This window comes from Nothobranchius furzeri, chromosome 6, assembly GCF_043380555.1.
Source record: "Nothobranchius furzeri strain GRZ-AD chromosome 6, NfurGRZ-RIMD1, whole genome shotgun sequence".
NCBI classification, from domain to species: Eukaryota; Metazoa; Chordata; class Actinopteri; order Cyprinodontiformes; family Nothobranchiidae; genus Nothobranchius; species Nothobranchius furzeri.
The window spans coordinates 29,191,783-29,219,192 of NC_091746.1; the positions used below are offsets into that span (position 1 = coordinate 29,191,783).

At 45.8% G+C, this 27,410-nt stretch overlaps 1 protein-coding gene across 1 annotated transcript in view; it reads right to left on the minus strand.

Moving 5' to 3' along the window:
* Window positions 1-462: 462 nt before the first annotated feature.
* LOC107395003 (son of sevenless homolog 1) overlaps window positions 463-27,410 on the minus strand; it is a 68,621-nt gene continuing 41,673 nt past the window's right edge. Inside the window, 10 exon segments of the mRNA XM_054743873.2 lie at window positions 463-739; window positions 742-1,171; window positions 2,174-2,295; window positions 16,466-16,510; window positions 19,427-19,700; window positions 23,229-23,345; window positions 23,434-23,606; window positions 23,679-23,796; window positions 27,004-27,166; window positions 27,247-27,366. Of these exon segments, the coding sequence (XP_054599848.2) occupies window positions 636-739; window positions 742-1,171; window positions 2,174-2,295; window positions 16,466-16,510; window positions 19,427-19,700; window positions 23,229-23,345; window positions 23,434-23,606; window positions 23,679-23,796; window positions 27,004-27,166; window positions 27,247-27,366 (1,666 nt within the window). The 3' untranslated portion in view covers window positions 463-635.

Sequence of the window (27,410 nt, forward strand, 5' to 3'; positions counted from 1 at the left end):
AGGATCCACTCATTTCCCTCTTTCCTGTTCACTCTCTCTCTTTCTTTACATTTTTTAATCACAATTGTCTATTTTTGCTCATTTTAAATATATTTTTAAACATTTTATAAATGCTTTTTTATATTTTTACATTTTTTGCTTTTGTAAAGCGCCTCGGGATTTTTATCTTGACAGGCGCTATAGAAATGATATTTTCTTCTTCTTCTAACATGTATGTAACACGTAGATATGTGTTTATGAGGGTCAAATGAAGACAGACACTGTCCTCCAGCTCGGTGTCAGAAACACGTTTATTCCCTTGTTTTTTAGTTTTTTTTTTTAAACATGGCAATCACATTTGTTTACTTAATCAACAACAATAACAAACTAACATTAGGTCCACCAAAACAGTACCTCTGAGGTTCTGGCCCCGTACCTTTTCAGTCGGTGACCTACATCACCCACGTGTTGTCTGTCCGTGCTCAACATTGGGTCCAACCGGGTACCGACGGGCCCAAACAGGTCCCGCCTTACAGAGAGAACGCAAACGAAACCTTCAAGCAGAAAAAAAGCTTCTGCAGAACCAGTTTCAGAATAAGGGCACGTGATTTCAGCTCAGTTCAGGCTGGATCCAAACATCCTGATTGGTCGAACCTTCAGTTGCATCGTTTCGAGCCGATAAGCTGTAGTGTTAGTCTTTCAAGAGCCACCTGCTCCAATGGGAGTCTAGTCACAAAGCAGGGGGCGTGTCCAGCAGAGTGGCGTGGCTCAGAGACTCCCTCTTGTACGTTTTCGGGGGGAGTTTAGGGACGCTGTGACGCGGAGGCACTGGGGGCCCGTCCAGAGATGGGATCAGAGGGGGGGAAGGAGGGGGTAACTTCCTGGAGGTAGAAGGCAGGGGGGTGGGTGGAGGCAGAGGGGGAGGTGGAGAGGATGACAAGTCTGTGGTGGTGGAGCTAATAGATGGGGGGGTGGAGGGGAAAAAGGTCTGAGATAAAAGGTCACAGCGAGAGCGTCCCTGAGGGGGAGGAAGGAGGTGCAGGGGGGAGCTGAGTGGCTCCCGAGGAGGCAGCAGAGGGGGGCTGTCGGGGGGCGATGATGAAGACAGTGACGAAGAGTAACGAGGGGGGAAGATTTTACAAGTGGGCTGACGAGGAGGCACGGCGGGGGGGCTGTCCAGCTTTGACATCATCTGAAGGGAGGAGAGAAACAGGAAGTTAGAGGAAATAACGGCGACACATCCGAGAGATGGCGGTGAAGGTAAATGTGGTAAAAACGTCAGTGGCAGGAGTAACCATGGTAACGAAACAGGGTCTCGTGTGTTTTCAAACTAACTGCAAGCAGCACTTATTGGTCGGGTATCTCCAGCATTCCCACGGACAATCCCTCAGGAGGGTCAGGGGCGCCAAAGCGGAGAGGCAAAAGTCATTTTAGGCTGCATTTCCTGTTTCTGTCTGTTCGTGTATCTGCAAATTATAGAATTAATAACTGAGAGGAACGTCGTTGATACGGCGCCCCGCCGCTTCTTAACACACACACACACACACACACACACACACACACACACACACAATGAGCTGATGAGAGGATTTCTCCCGTCAGAGTGGGAGGAACAGGTGAGCTGTTATACACATTGTTATTACTAATAATAAATGCACTAAACCCACAGCACAGGTGATGGAAAATAAGATTAAATAAGCCTGAATGTTCAAATATAAAAAAGTGTTCACAGATTAATATTCTTTAAGACTAGTCATCATTTTTCAATTTTACGTGTATTTTATTAAGATTTCTACGGTTTGGACGTCCGTGAACATCGGGATATTCTGACTGGTGCACAGAATACACACCATCAATAATAACAGGTCATGATCTAGAGTGGGTCGATCTGAAGTGTACGACTCTGTCCTGGGCCTAAAGCGCTGCCGGGGGTGTGCGTGTGTGTGTGTGTGTGTGTGTGCAGTCTTCAGGCGAGCAACACCCTGGACAGGCTGCCAGTCCATTGCAGGGCAACACAGAGACACACAGGACAAACAACCATCCATGCACACACACACACACACACACACACACACACACCCTTAGGACAATCAGGAGTTGCGGGGGAGGTCGCCCCGTTAGAAGTGATGATAGTAAAGAAGACGGTAGCGCTTGTAGCTGAACACTGACACACAAAGTGACATGGTAACGGTACCTTGGACGGGGACGACTCTGATGGAGCCGATTCTGGTCGTCTGCGTGGAGGAACAGGAGGAGGAACCGGAGTGTCCTCTGATGCCCGACTGAAACTCACCATGGATGAGACTGAGGAGGACCCTGAGATGAGCCAGTAAACAGAACCACCATTAGAACCGCTGAGTGAAAACGTACAGAAGACGGAAAAAGCTGAGACAAGAGACATGGCATCAAAAGAAACCCAACTTTTCATTTAGATGATTGTTTCTGTTAGATACAAAACAAAACCTTAACGGTTTTTCAACTGTTTTAATCTCTTTGACAACTAAAGATGACCTTCATTAAAATATCTCATCTTCATTGAATGAACCTGAGCTATAGAGGCTAATGGTACAAATTGGCTAATATGAATGACTTAAACAGACTCTTTACAACTTTTTCATATTTTTAAATCATTTTCTCGAGCCAGCATGCGCTAAAATGACCCTTTACAGAATTAACGAAAGGCCATCCAGCCGCTATCGCCCCCTGTGGCCCGAAAGTCCCACTTGCAACTTCAGAGTTGCCAGTCTGCTCTGTTGAACTTAGAAAAGATGAAGCAGACATGCCTGGCGCTGCAGTCTGCTTCCAGCACATTTCCTGCGTGTTTTGGATCATGAACACGGCTAATCTGTTTACTTTAGTGATTCATCCCTCCTGTAGACACTAACGAAGGCTGAGGAGACACTTCAGCTGTTAGATGAAGGTGTTAAAAGACGAACGCACAGCGAGAAAAAACGTTTTGCTTTTGGTTCTACAAATGGACACTAGGGGGTGCTAAAAGCAAGCCACAACCATCTTTAACACTGATAATGCATTACCTTGCTCTGTTCAAACCTTCCTATTGAAATCCCTATGAAAGTTTTATCATGAAGAGCTGTTTGATGTAAAAACCTGCTAAGAACTGCAGGAGCCCGATGGGTCGACGGTTGATTTTTGTCTTTTATTTTGTGCCTCATCATATTTAGCTCCCTAAGCCAAACTCAAAGTTACCCTTAGTGGCTAGGGAGCAGATCCCAATGTTCTGTAGCCCCCTTCAGACGGTCCATGAAAAACGGAAATGTTCGGGACTCTGTCCATAAGATCTTTGTGTCTGAATACAAACATCGGGATAACCTTTTCCGTAATTAAACCGGACGAAGCCCCTAATAACAGGACCGGACTTGTCACGGACAGGGTGACTGCTTCAGACTGGTGAGGTTGAGTTCCAGACTGGGGGGGGGGCGCTGTGCACACCTAGATTACGTATATATCACGTGACCGGGAAGGTATGGCCGTGTTCGAGATGAGCCAGTTCTGCACAGATTAGACCAGCGGTGATCGGCGCGCGGTGCATGCCGGTTAGCTTTGTGTCCAACTTGTCTACGTAGGCAACGATAACCTCGTGAGATCAAGGCGGCCGCAGATTTTGGAGCAAGGCGCTGCAGTTGCTCTCCACCGGCTGCTAAACCTAGAGGATGATGGGAAACACCTGGCTCTCACCTGATCTAAGATCTGATTGGTTCATATTCTGATCCAAACTTCCGGTGGTAGAACATGAAATGTTAGTTGGTCACATGTATTCTTTAAATCATGTTATGTTGATGATGACAACTATATAGGCCATAAAGAGGAATGTGTTTTGTGTTCTTTTGTCACGTTTCCTATGAGCACACTGAAGCTACAGCTGCTAACCTTTACTTATTATTACAGTCATGTCTCCATATACAATACATGATATCCACAAGCACGTGAGGATGTGTTTCAGCTGCTAACAGGCACCAGAATTAAAATAAACAAGTATGAACTCTAACGCGATATCTTCATCCATCGTCACTCGTGAGCTACACATGTAGGGAAATGTGTCCGACTTAAACGCCGGCTTTCAGCCCCTCCCCCTGCTGCGTCCGTCTGCTCTCGTCTGCTTTCCAGGCGAGGCACTGCTCAACTCGAACACGGCCAACATCGCGTGATGTCCCTCCTGAGCACAAAAACCCAGCAGAAAGAAGGCGAACATCTTCTGCAGAGCATCTCCAACATGTCTAACACCTGGACAGATTCCGAGATTCGTGACCTACTCACTGTGAGGGTGAGCGGTGTTTCCATATACACCGGATAGCTCGCTCCTGTAGCATGCGGCGAACCATGGCAGCTCGCCTCCTACGGTACCATCTCCTAGACGCGTGACGGAGCGCTTCACACCGCTTGCGTGATTCCTTTAACCATTGAGCTTCATCATCCAGGTCTCTTAAGGTTGGTTTATGCTTGACGCGTCCGCGAGGTCCGGACGGAAAAGTTGCGTCATTTTAACAACCACGCCCCTCCACCGCGCCTCCGCACGGCCCAGAATTTCCGCAACGCGCACCTCGGAAAATTTCTAACCACGCGGACAGACGGACACGGAAAAACATGGCGGACTGGCAAGAATTAGTATGGCAGAGGTTCGTAAATACAGACATTTGTATGATTCAGCCCTCAGAGATCACCGTGATCAACATGTTGTTAATAATTCTTGGAGAGAAATAGCTCGCACTGTCGGAAAAGACGAGGACGCTGTTAAAAATGCTGGAATGCCATGTTGTAAACAGTATTTTCTACTTCTACTATGGTGTAGTGTTGGATGCATGCCGTAGAGCTCCATGCTGCCCCCTACAGTTTGGAAAATATTGGCTCACCGCAGAGACGAGCCGCACGAACCATAAACGCTGCGAGTTGTGAAGCGCGTTCCATCCGCGAGCCGCATCACCGCGCGGAAAGTGAACGCGTCAAGCATAAACCAAGCTTTATGCGTCTTCGTGTGCGCAGAGTTATGCTTAACATAAGTCAGATCGGTGAGGAATTCTATCTCTTCATCGGCCATGTTTGACTAAATGGCCCCGCCCCCCCACACACATCTGGAACTTTTCCCTGCTGTGTGAAGGCAGCCAAAAGGACAAGTTCAGGTACAAAAGCGGTGTCTGAAAACACAGTTCTGGTTAAAAACTGGACTGAACTGTCCACACATATTCCAGAATGCCAATCTGAAAAGGGCTTTGGGTATATTCTCAGTCGTTGCAGGGGTTTTATGTTATTGTGATCATGCTGTTCCCCAGAGATCTTGTGTTACCTTTAACAGCAACAAAATTACACAATTTTTTACCCGTCTAGATTTGTATCGTCTACGCTAAGGGTACAGTACTCTGGAACAGCAGTACTAAGTATGTATTTTTATTCCACTCAGCTTGATTTCTCGTCTCGTCTCGTCTTCCTCCGCTTATCCGGGTCCGGGTCGCGGGGGCAGCATCCCAACTAGGGAGCTCCAGGCCGTCCTCTCCCCGGCCTTGTCCACCAGCTCCTCCGGCAGGACCCCAAGGCGTTCCCGGACCAGATTGGAGATGTAACTTCTCCAACGTGTCCTGGGTCGACCCGGGGGCCTTCTGCCGGCAGGACATGCCCGAAACACCTCCCCAGGGAGGCGTCCAGGAGGCATCCTGACCAGATGCCCAAACCACCTCAACTGGCTCCTTTCGATCCGGAGGAGCAGCGGTTCTACTCCGAGTCCCTCCCGAATGTCCGAGCTCCTCACCCTATCTCTAAGGCTGAGCCCGGCCACCCTACGGAGGAGACTCATTTCGGCCGCTTGTATCCGCGATCTCGTTCTTTCGGTCATTACCCAAAGCTCATGACCATAGGTGAGGATTGGGACGTAGATCGACCGGTAAATCGAGAGCCTGGCTTTCTGGCTCAGCTCCCTCTTCCCCACGACAGATCGGCTCAGCGTCCGCATCACTGCAGACGCCGAACCAATCCGCCTGTCGATCTCCCGATCCCTCCTACCCTCACTCGTGAACAAGACCCCGAGATACTTAAACTCCTCCACTTGAGGTAGGACCTCTCCCCCGACCCGGAGGTGGCAAGCCACCCTTTTCCGGTCGAGAACCATGGTCTCAGATTTGGAGGTGCTGATCCTCATCCCAGCCGCTTCACATTCGGCCGCGAACCTACCCAGCAAGAGCTGAAGGTCAGAGCTGGATGAAGCTAGGAGGACCACATCATCCGCAAAAAGCAGAGACGAGATTCTCCTGCCACCAAACTCGACACACTCAACACCACGGCTGCGTCTAGAAATTCTGTCCATAAATGTGATGAACAGAACCGGTGACAAAGGGCAGCCCTGGCGGAGTCCAACCCTCACTGGGAACAGGTCCGACTTACTACCGGCTATGCGGACCAAACTCACGCTCCTCTGGTAAAGGGACTGAATGGCCCTTAACAGAAAGCCACCCACCCCATACTCCTGGAGCGTCCCCCACAGGGTGCCCCTGGGGACACGGTCATAAGCCTTCTCCAAATCCACAAAGCACATGTGGATTGGTTGGGCAAACTCCCATGCCCCCTCCATCACCCTTGCAAGGGTATAGAGCTGGTCCACAGTTCCACGGCCAGGACGAAAACCACATTGCTCCTCCTCTATCTGAGATTCAACTATCGATCGGACCCTCCTCTCCAGTACCTTGGAGTAGACCTTTCCAGGGAGGCTGAGGAGTGTGATCCCCCTATAGTTGGAACACACCCTCAGGTCACCCTTCTTAAAGATGGGGACCACCACCCCGGTCTGCCACTCCCTAGGAACTGCCCCCGATGACCACGCAATGTTGTAGAGACGTGTCAACCATGACAGCCCTACAACATCCATAGCCTTGAGATACCCAGGACGAACCTCATCCGCCCCCGGGGCTCCGCCGCTGTGTAGTTGTTTGACTACCTCAGCAACTTCTGCCCCCGAGATCGGACAGTCCATCCCCAGGCCTCCCAGCTCTGGTTCCTCCTCGGAATGCGCATTGGTGGGATTGAGGAGCTCCTCAAAGTATTCCTTCCACCGTCCGACTATAGCCTCAGTTGACGTCAGCAGCTCCCCATCCCCACTGTAAACAGTGTGAGCGAGTTGCTGCCTTCCTCTCCTGAGGCGCCGGACAGTTTGCCAGAACCTCTTTGGAGCCGATCGATAGTCTTTCTCCATGGCCTCACCAAACTCCTCCCACGCCCGAGATTTTGCCTCGGCAACTGCCACTGCTGCACCCCGCTTGGCTATCCGGTACCTGTCTGCTGCCTCCGGAGACCCACAGACCAGCCACGCCCTGTAGGCCTCCTTCTTCAGCCTGACGGCTCCCCGAACCTCTGGTGTCCACCAGCGGGTACGGGGGTTGCCACCACGACTGGCACCGGCCACCTTACGACCACAGCTAGCAACAGCCGCCTCGACAATCGCAGAGTGGAACAAGGCCCACTCGGACTCAATGTCCCCCACTGCTCTCGGGACGTGGTCAAAGCTCTGCCGGAGGTGGGAGTTGAAGACCGTCTTGACAGGTTCTTCTGCCAGGCGTTCCCAGCAGACCCTCACTATGCGTTTGGGTCTGCCAGGTCTACGCGGCATGTTCCCTTGCCATCTGATCCAACTCACCACCAGGTGGTGATCAGTTGACAGCTCCGCCCCTCTCTTCACTCGGGTGTCCAAAACATACGGTCGCAGGTCAGATGATACGACTACAAAATCTATCATCGACCTGTGACCTAGGCTGCCCTGGTACCAAGTGTACCGGTGGGCATCCTTATGTTCGAACATGGTGTTCGTTATGGCCAAACTGCGGCTTGCACAGAAGTCCAATAACAAAACACCGCTCGAGTTCTGATCAGGTGGGCCGTTCCTCCCAATCACACCCCTCCAGGTCAAGCTGTCATTGCCCACGTGAGCATTGAAGTCCCCCAGCAGGACAATGGAGTCCCCTGATGGAGCACTATCTAGCACTCGTCCCAGGGACTCCAAAAAGGGTGGGTACTCTGAACTGATATTTGGCCCATACGCACAAACAACAGTCAGGACCCGTTCCCCGACCCGAAGGCGCAAGGAAGCTACCCTCTTGTCCCCCGGGGTAAACCCCAACACACAGGCAGAGAGTCTCGGGGCTAACAAAAAGCCAACCCCAGCCCTCCGCCTCTCACCCGGAGCAACTCCAGCAAAGTAGAGTGTCCAACCCCTCTCCAGGTCTCGGGTTCCAGAGCCAATGCAATGTGTCGAGGTGAGTCCGACTATATCTAGCCGGTACCGCTCAACCTCTGCCACAAGCTCCGGCTCCTTCCCCGCCAGCGAGGTGACGTTCCATGTCCCAAAAACTAGTTTCCTTGTCCGGGGATTGGACCGCCAAGGCTCCCGCCTTGGTCTGCCACCCGATTCACATTGCACCGGACCCTTCATGTTCCTCCTGCGGGTGGTGGGTCCACAGTTGGACGAGCCCATGTATCCGGTTCGGGCTGGGCCCGGCCGGGCCCCATGGGCGAAAGCCCGGCCACCAGGCGCTCGCTCACGGGCCCCAACCCCAGGCCTGGCTCCAGGGTGGGACCCCGGTAACCCTCCGGGCCGGGTACTCCGACTCTTCGTTTTCACCGCCATGAAAGATCCTTCGAACCGTTCTTTGTCTCACCCTTCACCTAAGACCAATTTGTCATGGGAGACCCTACCAGGGGCACTAAGTGCCCCAGGCAACATAGCTCCTAGGATCATTAGGGCACTCAAACTCCTCCACCACGATAAGGTGACGGTTCAAGGAGGAGTCAGCTTGATTTTGTTTATCTATTGTTTCTATTTCCTTGTATAAATACCTATAAGTATTTCAGTAGGGTGTGCTTAGAGCACACTCACCACACAAGCTGCTGATTCATTCTGCTGCTGCACCAATGGACGACCCGGCTAGTGCCAGCTGGACTAGCTGAATTGCACATTTAAAATGAAAATAGGTCTTTGTTTCAAGTTGAAAACATTCAACTATTTCTGGAACACAATTATGAAAATTAAAACTTAAAGGGGCATTATGGAAGTGTGACAGCCAAAACATGTATAGAAATAATAAATGTCTTCTTCATACATTCTCCTGCAATGCCCTGGTCCTGTAGAATGAGCCCTGGCATTTTTACTGTGATTGCCTGTTTTTCTGTAAAATCACAGAAAAAGAGAGATGCTCGGGTCGAGCAGGCTGCTTCATGCGCGTTCACGCTCAGGCATCGCCCTCCGAACCGTTCTTTGAACGTTGTTTCAGCGGTCATCAACGATATAAATGTTACAGATACAAAAGATGTCACTGGTGCTTTAGCTCACCAAGTAAGACGTCGGACTTTCGTGAAGGAGACCCGGGTTCGATTCTGGATGTGAACATAATTCATTTAGAGTTTCTTTTTTACATTAATGGTATATTTTTTACAGTAAGATACCCAAATTTTTATTTGAGACTCGCCGAACGGCATTGAATTCACAGATAAAAAAGATGTGGGTTCAACTTTCATTTTGGAACAATTTTTCAAGCAAGGGAAGGGAATGATCTGAGCATGCAGGAGGACTGACCCATCATAAACCTTTGTCGGCTGTGCTGAAGAGAAAGCTACAGAACCACATTATTTAATTAATTAGCTGCGTGTTCTCCTGTCCTCTGTCCTCCGGCACACCCCCCCCCCCCCCCCCCCCCCCCCACACACACACACACACACACACACACACAAGGGACTATCTCAGCTACTATTGAAGCTATGCTTTCGTTCTTTTTTAAACACAGAAACCGACGCTGAAGAAGCCGGCAGCCGTCGGCGAAACTGTAGCTACAAACAGGTAAACAAAACTGTTTCTGTGTTTAAAAAAGAACGAAAGCATGGATTTAGAAAGACACAGCAAGAACACACCTAAGATACTATTGAAGCTGCCGTTACGCTGTTGGCCTGAGGGGGCGATCGCGAGCATAAAAATTCAAAACTCCGTAAAGTCCCTTTAAGAATAAAATATTTTGTTCCCATCTAGCGAGGCCTCTGAGTTGGGTTTCTTTTGACACAGATGACATGATGTTGACCCATCACTACAGGTGATGTGTAATATATGTCTTTCACTAAGGTTAGACATAATGAAGACCTGTTACCACAGGTGAGACATTACAGATGTCTGATACACAGGTAAGACACCATGAACACCTGTTACTACAACGGCTACATGATTCACACCAGCTACAACAGCTGGTTACTGAATCATATTGTACACCTAGTGAGACATTATGCACACCTCTCGGTACAGGTGAGACACGATGGACACCTACAGGTGAGTTATAATGTGCAGCTGCTGCTACAGGGGAGTCATGATGCGAGTCTGTTACTATAGATGAGTAATGACGCATAATCATTACTACAGGTGAGACATGATGGACAACTGCTGCCACAGGTGAGACAACAACAAAAGAAACACAGTGGACACCTATTACTATGGTGTGGGTCATGATGCACACCGTTTACACAGATCAGACATAATACACACCTGCTACACAGGTATGCCAAACTTTTACATGGTTGAGTCATGATGTACCCAGATTTCTTTGAGGGAATTATAGTGCAAAGGTGAAACATGATGAACACCTGCTGCCACAGGTGAGTTACAATGTGCAGCAGGTCAGTGAGGAAGCACACCTGGCACTACAGCTGCATCACCATACACAAATTGCTACAGATAAGTCATGATGCACACCTGTTATTACAGGTGAGACCTAATGTTACCAGTTACTGAGGTGAGACACGATCACACTTGCTATTAAAGGTGACACGCGTGTGACTTCAGGTGAGACATGATACACATCTGTTACAGCAGGTGAAACGTGATGCACACCAGGTAAGATAGATAATCAGGGTATCTGCAGGTTTAAGGGAGTCAAATTTAAGACTTTTAAGACCTTTTTTTAAGGCCACTTTGACCAAGCGATCGTGGGATTAGCCATCCAGTTACCATTAAACTTGCACTTCCCCATGGCGCAAGCTCCCACTAGCTTAACAGCTAATGTGCTCATCTGAAAATAGTCCCCTTTCACAACCAGCTGACTGTGTACGGTTCCGCTTACGGCAACATCGTACACAAAAAATGCTGAAGACTAACTAGAAATTCACAAAATTTTTATAGAAATGAAAGAATCTTGTTTATTGGGTCTTTGGTAATTTAAGACCTCTGGAAACTGCATTTAAGGATTATTTGTCATTTTTAAGGATATTTAGGGCCTTAAATTTTGAAAAGCTAATTTAAGACTGTTTAAGGACCTGCAGATACCCTGATAATGCACACGTGTTACTAAAGGCCATTCAAGATATGCACCTGTTATTACAGGTGAGACTGGGTACTTAACCAGGTTTGAAAAGGTGCAACCCTGTTAATACAGGTAAGTCGTGATGTTTACATGGTGAGACATGACGTACACTTGTTGCCACAGGTGAGACTTGGTGTACAACTTAAACTACAGATAAGAAATTGTCTACACCTGTAACTAAAGATGAGTCATGATGACCTGTTTAGGTTAGTAATGGTGCACACCTGTAGCTACAGGTGAGACGCATCAGTGCTGGGTGGTACCAGTTACAGGATTTTAAGAAGAATGGATTTTCGTACGCGTGCAAGGCCGCATTTTAAATTCCCAGAAGATCTGAAACATTTCACTTGACCTGTCGGACAAACCAAATCTTTTACCTTTACTCTTCTTCCTGTCGAATAGTTTCAAACCCAGATTTAGTCCGAATTAACTAATCCATTTGGTCTAACTAGCCTAAATTCCTAGACTTGAATACTAGACGTCATTATAGATCATACCACCTCTAATCGGCGTATTCTTCTCTGTTCTTACTTCAATTTTTAATCAAACTATAGAAATGAGAGTATTTGTTGTTTTTAATCTTTAATTTTAGGCTCAGATCAAAAATGTGAACGATGGGCCACAGGACTTCACGTGCTTTTAATACTTAATCGACCAACTGTGAATTCAGCCCTTGCACAATTTTGATATAACTTTCAAAGTAGAAGCAGACGCTGTGTTTGTGCTCAGACCAGGAAACATAAAACACACACATTTAAAAACACGAGTTAGGGTTTGTAGTCCAGAAGAGGTGTGGTGAAGAAGCAGGTGTGGTTCACAGAAGATGAAAAATATTGCATCAGAAGAAATACAGAATATTTTAGTCGACTAAAATTAAAAAGAATTTTGTTAAAAGACTAAAACTAAATAAAAATGAATGCTGGCAGTGACCGCAGGGTGCAGGTAGAGGAAAAGCTGGACAGTACCAGCTCAGTGGCCTGGTGGTAGAGTGTCCGCCCTGGGACTGGGAGATCGCAGTTCAAATCCCGTCCCGGTCGGGTCATACCAAAGACTTTATAAAAATGGGGCCCAATGCCTCCCTGCTTGACACTCAGCTATAAGGGGTCGGATTGGGGGGTTAAACCACCAAATAGTTCCCGAGCGCGGCTGTGTCTGCAGCTCACTGCTCCCCATGGGGATGGGACCACACCACCAGCGGTGGGCTGGGAAGAAAAATCAGCCCTGACCATTGGCCCTCAGAGCGGCGGGGATGCTCCCAGACTCGCCTGGCCCACCAAACGTGTCGGCCCAAGCTGGGCCAGTGGCCAACTTGGCTAAGTGGCTCTTCGGGACATTACCAGAATGCCAGATAGGCCACCGCTGCAGTGTGTGTGACATCTATGGAACTGTCATTTTTAACTTTACTGGAAAAGAGGAATGAAGATTGGTCGCAGCAAGATAGATCAGGTGTGTAAATGAGAAGGACACAAGTGGAACGGTGATGTTGGAGGGAGCAGAAATAAAGAAGGGAGAGGGCTTTAGGTACTTAGGGTCTAAGGTCCAACGCTACAGAGTAGGGCTGCACGATATAAGGAAAACCTGTGATAATCAATAACAGTGATTAATATTGCGATGATGATATTCCTTTGCGACAAATAAAAACTTAACTCAGGAACAAAAATAATCAAAAACAAAGAAATTTAAAAATTAAAAAGAAAATGAGCAAGAAAAGGCAATCAGTGGATCCCAGGAATGCAGAATCAGCAGAAAGAGCAGAAGAACGCTAACTCAGGTGTTTGCTAACCTCGGGGGCGGGCATCTAACCCATGAGAACCCACCCAATTGGCCAAATGGGTGAAGAGCTCTATTTGATTTGTTAAAAAGCATCATGCTTCCATTTGATTGACAGAATGAATCATGTGTGGCAAACATTTGAGCTGACCATTCATTGCGATATTTATCTGTTCTTTGCGATATGCATATTACGCACGCTGATATCGCGATAACGATACATTTGCGATATATTGTGCAGCCCTACTACAGTGTTTGGAAAAAAGGTGAAGAAGTGCATGAAGCAGGTTGGAATGGGTGGAGAAAAGTGTCGAGTGTGATAAAATGGTTTCAAGTGTAGAAGACCAGCCATGCTGTCTGCTGTAGAGACGGCGTCCATAAAGAAAAGACGAGACAGAACTGAAGGTTGCAGAGCTGAAGATGTTGAGGCTCTCTTTGGGAATGACGAGGATGGATAGCAGGAATGAGTCCATCAGAGGAACATCTGTTAGATGTTTAGGAGATAAAGTCAGAGAGGTCAGACTGAGATGGTTTGGACATGTCCAGAGAAGAGGCAATGATGACGTAGGTACAAGGATGCTGAGGTTGGAGTCACCGGGCAGGAGGCTGAGAGGAAGACCAAAAAGGAAATGTATAGATACAGCCAAAGAGGACCTGAATGTAGCTAGTGTGAGGACAGAGGATGCAGGAAATAGGACTACATGGAGACAGATGATTCGCTGTAGAGACTCCTGAAGGGAAAAGCCCAGAGAGAAAAAAGAAGAAGCCCATGGAGCTCAGCAAAACCCACTTGTTTTTAGATGAATGGTCACTGTCAGAAGGAGAGCTTGTGTATGTATTGTTCTTGCTCCATTGTCCTCTGAATAATAGGATACACTCAGTGAAGGCGCCCATGGTTGTTATTTAAGCCATTTTCTCTGTGGCCTCAATTTGGCTGATCCCATCATTACTCTAACCGCCACTCAAAAGGCCGTGCTAATTAACTCTGGAGCAGATGCCGATTTGAGGGGATCTCCTGCAGAAAGACTGAAGCTATAGTTACCTGGATGGTTATCACTAGGGATGTCCCATTCCGATATCGATTCAATTCAATTAAATTTTATTTATAAAGCACCAAATCACGACAAGAGTTGTCTCAAGGCACTTCACATAATAAACATTCCAATTCAGGTCAGTTCATTAAGCCAATCAGAAATAATGTTTCCTACATAAGGAACCCATCAAATTGCATCAAGTCACTGACTTGTATCAGTGACTATACAGCAATCCTCATACTAAGCAAGCATGCAGCGACAGTGGAGAGGAAAACTCCCTTTTAACAGGAAGAAACCTCCAGAGAATCCTGGCTCAGTATAAGCAGCCATCCTCCACGACTCACTGGGGATGGAGAAGACAGAGCAGGCACACACACACGCACGCACACACACACACACACACACACACACACACACACACACACACACACACACACACACACACACAGACAAAGTAATATGTCTATAGTTATATTGTGATGTCTTAGTGAATATTCTATTTGGTGAGAGATAAACTTTATTGTATTTATCCTAGTGGATCTATAATTAAACGGGTAAACTAGTATTAGCACATCAACGTCAAGGAAAGCAAAAAGTTATTATCAGGAGAGGGAGAACGTTTAAGTGGTTAGCAGCAGTGTGCTAGATGATGGCCCCCTCCATGAGGCCACCACAGCTCAGCAGAACATCGTTGTAGCTTCTTCTGGGGAGAAAAACACTTAGAGAGAAAATAAAGTTAACAGCTGAAATAGCAGGAAATAATACAGTTAAAGAGCAGATAGTAGAATAAAGCAGTAGAGTGTGAAAAGTGGTCAGTGTGTCCTCCAGCAGTCTAAGCCTATAGCAGCATAACTACAGAGATAACTCTGGATAATCTAGCCTATTTAGATGGAGGCATGTTGGAGGCAGGGCAAGGGAGAGCCGTCTTTACCGACTGTACACTCCACCTCCCTCTACTCCCCCACTTGTCCAGATCTAGGCTAACATCAGATTTTAACCATAGGCCCTATCAAATAAAAATATTTTAAGCCTAGTCTTAAAAGTAGACAAGGTGTCTGCCTCACAGACTAAAGCTGGGAGCGGGTTCCACAAGAGAGGAGCCTGATAACTAAAAGATCTGCCTCCCATCCTAATTTTAGATATTCTGGGAACCACCAGTAGACCTGCAGTCTGAGAGCGAAGTGCTCGGTTAGGAACATATGGAACAATCAGATCACTGATGTATGATGGAGCTTGATTATTAAGAGCTTTATATGTGAGAAGAAGGATCTTAAAATCTATTCTGAATTTAACAGGTAGCCAATGTAGGGAAGCTAAGACAGGAGAGATATGATCTCTCTTTTTAATTCTCATCAGAACTCTAGCTGCAGCATTTTGGACAAGCTGAAGACTTTTAACTACATTCTGTGGACTTCCTGAGAGTAATGGATTACAGTAATCCAGTCTTGATGTAATAAATGCATGAACTAGTTTTTCAGCATCACTCCTGGAAAGGATGCTTCTAATCTTAGCAATATTCCAAAGGTGGAAAAAGAAAATCCTACAAACCGATATCGGACGTAATCCCAAAAACACTGTATCGGATTATATCGGACTGCATCAAAACTCTCAGATGTAAGCAGTCCATTAAGTTTCACATTTTTGCAACCAATGGTTAAAAAAAATTGCCATTTTTTTCATACTTAATAATATTGGCTCTTCTTCTCTGATTAACATCACTTGATCAAGCCTTTCAAACATTCCACACTACAAAACAGGTAAAAGTAAGTTTGATTTGTGCTGATATCGTATCGGATTGATATTGGTATTGGTCAATACTGAAGGCTGCAATATTGGTATCGTATCGGAAGTGAAAAAGTTGTATCAGGAAGCCCCTAGTTATCACCTGTGCACATTTTATTCCCCCGCCTCAACTTCTCAGATCAACGCTCAGAGACAAAAGTGTTCCTTTTATTGGGCTTTCGACCGCACCCAGTGACGTTGGCCCACCCATGTCTCCTTAGACATGGGTGGGCCAACTGTAGATGGGATCACAAGATCTGTCCTTTCATGGAAACATGACTGTGTACAGTCTATCTATCACAAATGGTACCGTTTTTCCCCAGACAACTAGTGACTTCATCGTCTTCAGTAAATCAAAGGCCCATTTGATCAGGGCATAAAATAGAAAGTAATGTTTTGATATTTGTTTGTCAACTGAAAACAAATCATGCCCTGATTGTTTTGGAACGCATCTCTAATCCTGAGTACCTGGCCAATTTTACTTTGCCACCCAGCACTGCCCGACTCTGTCCAGCTCAGCTCTGATGGGTGAAATGGTGATGTATGGAGAGTCAGGAGGGTCATACTAACGTGGGCCGTGAGGCAAAGACACAACAGCAAAGATGCTGTCGCAGGCTGCAGAGTAAAGAGAAAAAGGTGAGGAGGAGGAGCCTGTCACAGGTTTTGTTCCAGCTCAGGTGAGGAGAGATGAAGGTTAGTGTGACACTCAGGATCAGTATGTCAGCTGACCCGTGCTACAGAGCAGACTGCCAGCCTAAGGCGAAACGAGTAGAGTGGGTTACTAACTAGAAGGTTGGTGGTTTGTTCCCAGCATCACCACCACATGTTGGGGCGAAACGCTGAACCAAACGTAGCCTCTTTGATCTGTGAACTGGGATATGAATCCCAGTTTATGGTTCTCCGTCAGCACGTTTGCACTCACACTTATCGAAGACAACATTTTCTTTTATGCTTCTCCTGTTGCGTGTCGGTTGTTGCGAAGCAACTCTCTGCAAGGACACCAGAGGGCGTAGCGCTTCTCTGGGGTATCCCGCCATCGTTGCAGTCAATTCTCTTTTATTTACTAACGAGTGTTTTCATTGAGTTTAAGCATTTCAGAGGCTTTAACACAAACTAACTTGTCCTTTATTCTCCAACTCTTCAAGCACTCACCACCTCTAAACCCAGGTTTCCCATCATTTCCTGACACAAATAAAAGGTTTGCTGCATTTCTTTGTACTCCTTCAGTCACAGGTGTCATCCTCTGACATTTTCCGTGAGGCGTTCTTCAATCTGCTCCTTGTCTGCCGTTAGATAGCTTCGGCTATCGTTTTATTTTTTGAGGGGGAACTGAGGCGCTGTAGATGAAGTTAAAGGAAGCAGCATCCTGACCACCACAGGCTTGCGGTCTCTAGTTGCCGTCGAAGGGCCCTACTCCGTCCGTCCTTGCGTGGTTTTAGGAGAGCCCTTGTGACTACAAATAATGGCGTTGTGTGTCATGGCACCTCCACATATGGAGAGGTATATACTAGGCTTCGGCCATTTCCAATATTGGAATTTCTGGGTAATTTCACTGGACCTTCACGGTGCGAAAGCCGGCCTGAAAGGACCAACAGGCTACCTTCATTGGGTATGTTTTTTGAACAGGTCTGATAAGAGATGCTGAGTCAGACTTGTGGTTGAGTCATGCTGATTGGTTGTAACTTAGGGGGAAAATATAACAGCAGACTTCAATTGTTGTTGTAAAACTGAAAGAGGAAAACAGAATAAGTATCATTTTATACTGTTTTAAATTTGCCACTCATGAACCCCAAATGCCCAAAAATGTGGTATTTTTGTTATTAATGTCCTTGGTAACCTTTAGGAGCTGATCAATGATGTCTCTCGCTGCCAAAAGTCCTTAAAGAGCCAATTCTGTGTTCCTCTTCCCAGAAATCCTTTAGTGGAAAAGCAGATCTAAAGTAAAGTGGTTGATTAGAAAACTTAAGGAGTGGAAAACTTTATTAAAATGATGTCTTCAGTCTGACCTTGTTCTGGTTTTGCCAGTTTATCACTTTTGTGTTTCTCAATCAATCAATCAACTTTATTTATATAGCACTTAATCCTACGATACACGCAACTCAAAGTGCTTAACAAATTAAAAAGGCCCCGCATTCCCACATTCCCTCCCATCCCCGGAATTTTAAAAACAGTCTGACAATAAAAACCCTTCACAACACTCATCCTCCGGCACATACGCACGCATGCACACACACACACACACACACACCCCATGGAAAAAACCCAATTGACTGAGATCAGATGAGCCAGACCAGCTAAGGATAAGGAAACGCCATCAGGGGAGCCATCTGCCCCAACAGCAGCAGATCCACAGCAGCAGCCGAGGCACCGACACAGGGCGGCCAGGGCAGGGAGGGCAGAGACGACCCCCACCTCCACCCAGGCACACCTGGAAAGCACCCAGGCCGCCACAGCCGACCACCGCCGCCGGGGCAGAGGGCTCCCACAGAGGAAACACTGTAAAAAAGGTTAAATTAAGGTTAAAATATAAAATCAAATAAGCTAAAATGAGAATTGTAACATAAAAAGTTCTATAGATATTAAAATAATGTTGATCATAAATCTATGGTAAAAATAAAAACTCTGTTTAAAAAGCACGTATAAAGAAAGAATACATAAAATAAATCTAATAAATAAATAAATAACCTAATTAATTAATTTAAAAAGAGATAGTATTCAGACCGTCTGACTCTCCCTGAAGCTGAAATATAAAATGTATATCAGCCTGTCATCATTTAGTGGGTTAAGGTTAAAACTGTGTAGGCGGAGCTAAAGTCTGTAGTGGATAGCATCTACACACGCTGGCATTTTGCCCAGAGCAACAGTTTTTTTGTCCATGTTTTATCTTTTAGAAGTGATACCATCATTATTTACTATCTGAATGTGTTTTCCCTCCTAAACCAACAAGAAAATAAGAATGAAATGTTTTCATGATCCACATCCCAACAAGAAAATACTCCAGGGACAAATCAGGAGTTCAACTATGGAAATAAATCAAAGCACAGAAAAACAGAATAATGACCATCTCAGTGACACCGCAAAAGCATATGACTAAACCGGGACTAGTTAGAAAAAACTAAATTATACTGAGGACGAGGCGACAAATGAAACCAACTCTAAAATAGCACATTTTTAGTGCTAAAACAACAAAATAATTATTAAGGAAGCGTGTGGCTGTTTTAATTCTGTCAAAAATGTGCCTTTATAAAAAACTCTTACTGTTTCATTGACGAATGGAACCTTACATATCATACGTGACCCTTAAACCAGTTAACGTGTAAAATGTTTGGACTTGGTCTGATTTACTCAACAACAGCTCATCCCGAGCGCCCTTTTTCTCTGAGAAGGGGGCGTGGCTGTATGAGAGGTAGGGAAGTGATGCAAAATTGCTGCAATGTGTTAATGAGAGGGTGTGGTCAGAGTCCGTTACTGATCATAGGGCGGGGCTAGAGTCTGGAGCGGATCAGTGGGTGTGGTTAGTGTGAGTCTTACTTGAATGGAAGGGGCTGCTGGGTCCCTGCGGCGAGTCAAACACACTCCCTACATCTGTGGTGCTGGAGGCAGCGGAGGAAGGGGGCGGAGTCAGAGGTGTGCGGGGGGAGTTTGGGGCAGAGACGGCCCCCCCATCGGCCTCGCTGTCTGGGATGCGGCTGTAGCTGATCTTCCTGGGCTCGTTCTGCAGAGGGGTTGGATGGCGCATGGTGCCGGGCCTTGCTGAGGTTGGACGAATCCCCGGGGACTTCAGAGGACAGGTGTACTTCTTTACCTGAGCCATAAATGAGTGTCCATCAGGAACATGGTCCAGTCACAGAAGGTGTTGATTCTTGCAGCCATCTTAGTTTTAGTCTTATTCTTTTGGACAAAACAATCTTTCTAACTTTATTGATAATCACTATTACACATATAGTGGATGTATTGATGCAGATCATTCAGTAGATGTTCACAAAAGAACTTCATGACTTTCCCTCCACACCAGAATGAACACTGGGGAGAAAACATAGTGGGATGCAAACGTTTGGACAGACTTGTTAATCTACGTGTTTTTAATCGTTGGTTGTTACGATAAAACACTTCACTTAAATACGACATATAGGGGGCACACAGTGATATTTGAGAAGTGAAACAAAGTTTAAAGGATTTACAGAAAGTGTGCAATAATTGTTTAAACAAAATTAGGCAGGTGCACAAATTTGGGCACCACAAAAAAAAAAAAAGAAAGAGATGAACTCTGTATTTAGTGGATCCTCCTTTTGCAGAAATTACAGCCTCCATGCTTCCTACAGCTTCCAATGAGAGTCTGTCTGAAGGTATTTAGACCATTCTTCTTTACAAAACATCTCTAGTTCATTCAGGTTTGATGGCTTCTGAGCACAGACCGCTCTCGCTAACTCACACCACAGATTTTCAATATTATTCAGGTCTGGGGACTGAGATCAACATTCCACAACGTTCTACTTGTTCCTCTGCATGAATGCCTTAGTAGATGTTGTCTTGTTGAAGTTTAGCTTCAGCTTTGTCACTGATTCCTGGACACTGGTCTCCAGAATCTGCTGGTATCGAGTGGAAGCCATGTGTCCCTCAACTTTAACAAGATTCCCAGTCCCTGCACTGGCCACACAGCCCCACATCATGATGGAACCACCACCATGTTTTAAGGCAGGTAGCAGGTGTTTATCCTGGAATGCTGTGTTCCTTTTCCTCCATGTTATGTCCAAACAGTCCATCAGTCCACAGCACCTTATTCCAAAATGAAGCTGATTGGTCCAAATGTGCTTTAGCGCACCTCAAGCCGCTCTGTTTGTGCAGTGGGCGGTGAAACGGCTTCCCCTGCATCACTCTCACACGCAGCATCTCCTTGTGTAAAGTACGCTGAACAGTTGATGATGCAGCAAGATGATGTTGTAGGTCTTTGGTGCTGGTCTGTGGGTTGACTCCGACTCTTCTCATCATTCTGTTTATCTGAGATCTTTCTTGGTCTGCCACTTGGAGCCTTAACGTGAACTGTGCCTGTGCTCTTCCATTTCCTCAGTTTGTTCCTAACTGTGGAAACAGACAGCTGAAATCTCTGAGACAGCTTTCTGTACCCGTCCCCTAAACCACGATGGCGAACAATCGTTGTTTTCAGGTCGTCGGAGTTGCTTTAGACCTCCATGTTGCTTGCTCATCAGAGAACATTCAAAGAGGAGAGAAACTTACAACTGGTCGGATTCACCTGTGTGTGGAGGTCAAGGGTCACGGAGCTTACCAAAACTATTCTGAGTTCCAATAATTAGTTCTAAATATTTTGGAATGAATAAAATAACAACAAATGCACCTGCCTAAATTTGTTTAAACAATTATTGCACTTTCTGCAAATCTCATAAACTTTGTCTCACTGTGTGTGTCTCTTATATGATATATTTACCTGAGAATTTCTCATAACCGACGATTTACACAGGAAGATTAACAAGGCTGCCCAAACATTTGTATCCCAATTTAAATAACATTTAAATAAAACATGTCTGTTGTTGGATTATTAATCATTTGTTGAGTTAGCAGACCTCCAACTTGGCATCTTTAAATGTATAATGTTAAACCCCTCCTTCCGTTAAAAGTCCACCTGCTTAAATGCAGTAATGGTTTTCCACAGCCTGCAGTGAGTCATCACGAGCCTGCAGCATTTATGTAAATAATCCGGTTCTGCACAGTGATGTGAATGCGTTCTCTCTCGGGTGGGGTGTCTTGTATCTGCACCCACAGCTGCATTTAAATCCTTCTAAACATTTAAATGTGACGCAGGGCTTTTAATAATATGATGTTGGTTTTAAAAAAAGCAGGAATGACCCGTTATGAGGAACCAAAGAGGAGAATAAATCATCTCGACACACAGACTTTAAAACTTTCATCTTCAACGTGTTCCGATAAAACATGTAAAAACTGCCTTTTCTTCCATTTATCTGCCCAAAAACATCACGCTTTCAGGAAGCACACGGATAAGAAACGTGTTAATATTATGAATATATTTAAAAGTAGCATCGATGCTCATATTTCCAATTGTTTACTTCCTCAATAAGTGGCGGTTGAGCGATGTGCGTTCCCACAACAGAAAAGCGCTCTTCGCTTAGTCTGCAGGACCACCATCAAGCAGCAGCGGAGCTCATTCTGCTCAGCCAAGATGAGCGCCGTTATCTTTTCGCTTTTGTAGGACAGGCTGTAATGTGTATTTTTAGTAGGGCTGAATGATTTTGGAAAATAATCTAATTGCAATTTAATTCACAATTATTTTCTCAAGGGGCTTTTCTCATTTTTCAACTAACGGAAGCAAAAAAAAAAAAAGACCTATGTAACTTGTACTGAATATAAACTAGTTCATGTATCTACATTTATCAACAAGTTTATTTGTCTACACATACACGATCACAAGTAAAGACAACATCTTGTATTTGAAGGTGCGATGCTTTGCAGCCAGGAGCACGTCCCTTGAAGGAGAATAGGTATTAGCATCAACTGTGAAAATTTATTTGCAGGAAAGAAGTGTGTCCCTTTTATTGAAGTCTTTTGTGTTTAGTTTTTGACGTCTTGTCCTTGTCCATGCAAAGCTTCCGTAGTTTAGTTACGTTCACAGCTGCTAGCCAAAACTCAGTGGAGTTGAAGTACAGTTTTCTAGCTTTACTAAAATATCTGTCTGTACTTATTTGATTAATGGCAGTTTTTACATTTTATTAGACTCCAGATGTAATAATTTGGCACGTTCCTAATTCGTAATTTGTAAGAAACTATTCGGCGACATTAGCATTAGCATCCCTATGGGTTTTTCAATGTATATTAGCATTGTGCTAACCACTCGCTGCCAGTCAAATTGCAGCCTTTGCGATTAGAAAATCTCTTTTTGTCACATCAAAATTTAATTACATATGCAACTAATCGTTCAGCCCTAATTTTTAGCATAATTTTCGTCCACTATCATCCACGAAAACTCCCACCTACTCTCGTCGTGTTTAAGCTACCGAAGAGCTATTTAGCTCGTCAGCATCGTTTTCGTTATGAGAACAAGGGCCGTCAACGAAAACATCACTGGGTCACATATTATTCAATATACGGTTACCACTACATGGTAAATGGTAAATGGCCTGTATTTGATATAGCGCCTTCTAGAGTTCTTGAAACCCCCCAAGGCGCTTTACAACACAATCAGTCATTCACCCATTCACACACACATTCACACACTGGTGGGGATGAGCTACGTGTAGCCACAGCTGCCCTGGGGCGCACTGACAGAGGCGAGGCTGCCGAGCACTGGCGCCACATCACTTACAAATCGAGGTAATGATCGGGTGTTTCGAGGTTCAATCTCCAAAGACTTGTTGAAGAGGTGATCAGCAAAGTCCTTCTCTGAGAGGTCCTCCATTGGGTTTAGGTTCTCAAAGAACTTCTGCTCCACAAACACAAAGCAAATCTGGCTTCGCAAAAGGTTCTCAACTCCCATGTTTCCCTGATAAGGTACATCAGCACTGACTTACCCTGATAGAGCTCTCCACTCTCAGGCAGTACGGCTGGTTTTGGTACTGTTGGATCTCTCCAGTGATCTCAGCCACCTTCCGCCTCTTGCTGAAGTTGATGAGGTCTTTTCCGTGTCTGCGTAGGAAGTCGGGGTTTCCCTCTTCTGTCTTCAGGATGTTGGTCAGGTAGATTCCTGCAACGCACAGTCATTAGTATACAGGTTTGATGGTGTTTGGCCACCTCGGACAGGTGAGTCGAGCCATACCAAAGAAAGGAACACAAGGGGGGTTGATGGAGCGCAGTTTAGCCAAATACTTCTTGTAGTGATCTTCACTCAGCTCATGAGCCTCTTCCAGAATTTTTCTTTGTCGACTTGGAATTTGCTGAAAACAAAAGCACACCATACCCAGGTATTTTAAATATTTGCATTGAAATATTTGCTAAAAAGGTTTGGTGACTGATAGTTATGTGGCAACCAATCCCCTCTTAGTCACGACTCTCCAAGGTCAAAGGTCGTTTTAACATTTGTTTACTGGTTAATTCTTAAAGGGGCATTATGGAAGTTTGACAGCCAAAACATGTATAGAAATAATAAATGTCTTCTTCATACATTCTCCTGCAATGCCCTGGTCCTGTAGAATGAACCCTGGCATGTTTACTGTGATCGCCTGTTTTTCTGTAAAATCACAGAAAAAGAGAGATGCTCGGGTCGAGCAGGCTGCTTCATGCGCGTTCACGCTCAGGCATCGCCCGTAGCATTTGCTATCCGTAGCTTTAGCAGCAGAGAGAGAGGCAGTGCCACTTTGTCGCTGTTCCTAACGCCTAGTGACAAAGCTAGCTACATTTCTGAGGACCCTTAGCTACTTTCTGTAGAACTTTCTTCTAGATGTTTCCTGCTAATTAGCAACAAAATAGCCATTTTTGCTCCGAACCGTTCTTTGGATTGATGTTGTTTCAGCTGTCATCAACAATATAAATGTTACAGATACAAAGGACGTCACTGGCGCTGTAGCTCACTTATTAAGATGTCGGATTTTTGTGCAGAAGACCTGGGTTAGAGTCTGGATGTGAACATAGTTTATTTAGAGTTTCTTTTTTACATTAATGGTATATTTTTTTACAGTAAGATGCCCAAATTTTTATTTGAGACTCGCCGAACGGCATTGAATTCACAGATAAAAAAGATGTGGGTTCAACTTTCATTTTGGAACAATTTTTCAAGCAAGGGAAGGGAATGATCTGAGCATGCAGGAGGACTGACCCATCATAAACCTTTGTCGGCTGTGCTGAAGAGAAAGGTACAGAACCACATTATTTAATTAATTAGCTGCACGTTCTCCTGTCCTCTGTCCTCCGGGCCACACACACACACACACACACACACACACGGGACTGATTTCGTTAAGGAGTGTGCACGTACACAGCATGCGCGCCTCGTGCACGAGCCTACTATTGAAGCTGCCGTTATGCTTTTGGCCCGGAGGGCAATCGCGAGCATAAGTCCCTTTCAAAATTGTGCAATCTAGCCACCTCAGTGGCCTAGTGGTAGAGTGTCCGCCCTGAGACTGGGAGATCAGGGTTCGATTCCTGGTCGGGTCATACCAAAGACTTAAAAAATGGGACCCAATGCCTCCCTGCTTGACACTCATCATTAAGGGGTTGGATTGGGGGGTTAAAACCACCAAATGGTTCCCGAGCGTGGCTGTGTCTGCAACTCACCGCTCCCCCAGGGGATGGGTCAAATGCGGAGAACAAATTTCGCACACACATCAGTGTGTGTGACAACTGATGGGACTTGAACTATCTACCAGAGTTAGTTAAGAGGGACCACTTTCAAATAATCTCCTTTTAATAGCGAGGTAGTGACAGCAACCAGTTCATCTGAGGCTCGGGTACTCCCGATGCAGAGATGAGCTGTGATTATTGGTATAATATTTTCTTAAATACCTGTTTTACCCATGACACTAGTATGACCATGGTGTCGGGGTGACCGGTGGGATACGTTACAGATAGTTTAACGCGGTGTAAACACACCCCAAATCTAATTCATGCAGGGCTTTGGATTATCTTTATCTCAATGCCGTAAAGTTTATTCCAGGAGATTTTCATAACTGTCCTTGGTAAAAGTGCTTACGGTTATTATCATTACCTTTGCTTTATTTAGACCAGTGCTGTGGAGACCGCTCTTCCTTGCTCCCACCACTAGGGGCATCTGACCACAATGTGGTCTCTTTTTGACCTATTAATCAGACACTCCTGGAGAAGGTCTAGACATGATCCAACTACACAACAGTACCAGCGCGTCTCTGCAGGGACGTCCTGAGTGAACAACCTGGGATGTTTTTAATTCATGAACAGGTACAAGCGAAACGACTGTCACCAGACAGACAGATGTAGAAACTACAACCCAAGCATGTTTTGTCATGTTTTAGTCAGCCTCTTGTTTTTGTCATACGAATAAGGGCATCAACAGAATTATTCAGTCATTGTTGACAAAAAACAACAATGATTAGTAGAAGCTAACTGTTAGCATTAGCAACTCCGCCACACAGCAGAACTCCTTCAGGCTTGTGTTATCTATGGAGATAAAACATCAATATTGCAGCAGTAGAGTCATGTTGTCGTTAGCCAATCAGAGTCAAGATGTCCGAATATCAGGAAATAAGGTTCCAAATCCTGCCACGTTCTGCTCACCTCTCCTCCAACTAAATTCTTCCTGACACAGGAGAGCAAGAGGATTGTTCCCCACAGAGAAAGACTCACAAGGCGTTCATTTATAGTAAAAACCACCGCTAATGTGTTGAACAAGTTCTCCTTTCAGAGCTGCAGCAGATCTGCTTCAGATTTCATAAAATCTACAAAGGAGCTGCTCAGCGGGACATTCAGATCTGTACTGCTAGTTCACTTACGTTCACTATGACTGAACCATGCATTAGCCCTTTTTACAAGACACACCATGCCGGCTAATCGGCGTAATATTACCACAGTGGTATGTCTATAAACGCGCCATGCCGGCATGGCGTTGCGCGAATTTTGCGGCATTCGTTCCACCTGGCTTGGTAGTAATATTGCGGTAATGGTCTGTCGTATGCGCCCTGGCGCAACAGAGGCAGATGCCATGATGACGTGGGGAGTGATTGCTGAGCTCCGGCTGGCAAATGTATTGAAAATGAAAGTAAACACGGGCAACAAGGTTTGCTTTTGAACAAAACCAGCTGAGATGGCAAACTGGAGCGCCGCAGAGCTCCATGAGCCTCTCTGTTAGAGCTGAAGCTCAGACCACCAGAGACTGCACAGGGACCGATGGGGACAGACACCTTCAGGAGCTGCTTGTTAAAAAAAACTTAACGATCACGGCTTCAATCGCAATAAAAAGCAAGTTATGTCCAAGATAAACGGAAGTCTGCGGCAGCGCAGAGACCGCCCCCATACCCTCTTTATGCCGCCATCACCCAATCGTTTATAAAATTGCCACGATTGCGCCACATTACCGCCACGGTCTGATCTTATAAACGACCTTTACCCTCCCAGGGAGCCGCGGAAAATCCCGTTAGCAAACGCTCTGGTCCTGTAAAAGCAGCTATTGTTACCTCAAAGGTGTGATCCAGTCTATAGACAGGTGAGGAGTTCATGGCGCTGACAACTTCCAGAACACCATTAAAGTTATTGAGTTCCTGAAAAACCTGCAAGATCTCAATGATCCGACAAACAACGGCGACTCGTTCCTCCAGATTCTCCGTTTCGATGATACACCTGCGGAGAGAGCGGCAGGCAAGGTGAGGCTCGTACAGCTCCAGGGCGGCGTGTTCGGTCACACCAGAGCGACGTCTTACTTCTCAAACCAAAGGGTCAGGTTGGTGGTGTGTCGGATCATCCTCAGCAGGTTAGGAGAGTGAATCTCTTTGTCCTCTTTGGTCCAGACGCTGCCGACAAGCTCTGAAGGCTGCACCGCCCTGCAGACCAAGGTCAGAGGTCAGACAGCTTTGCAAACTTGCGG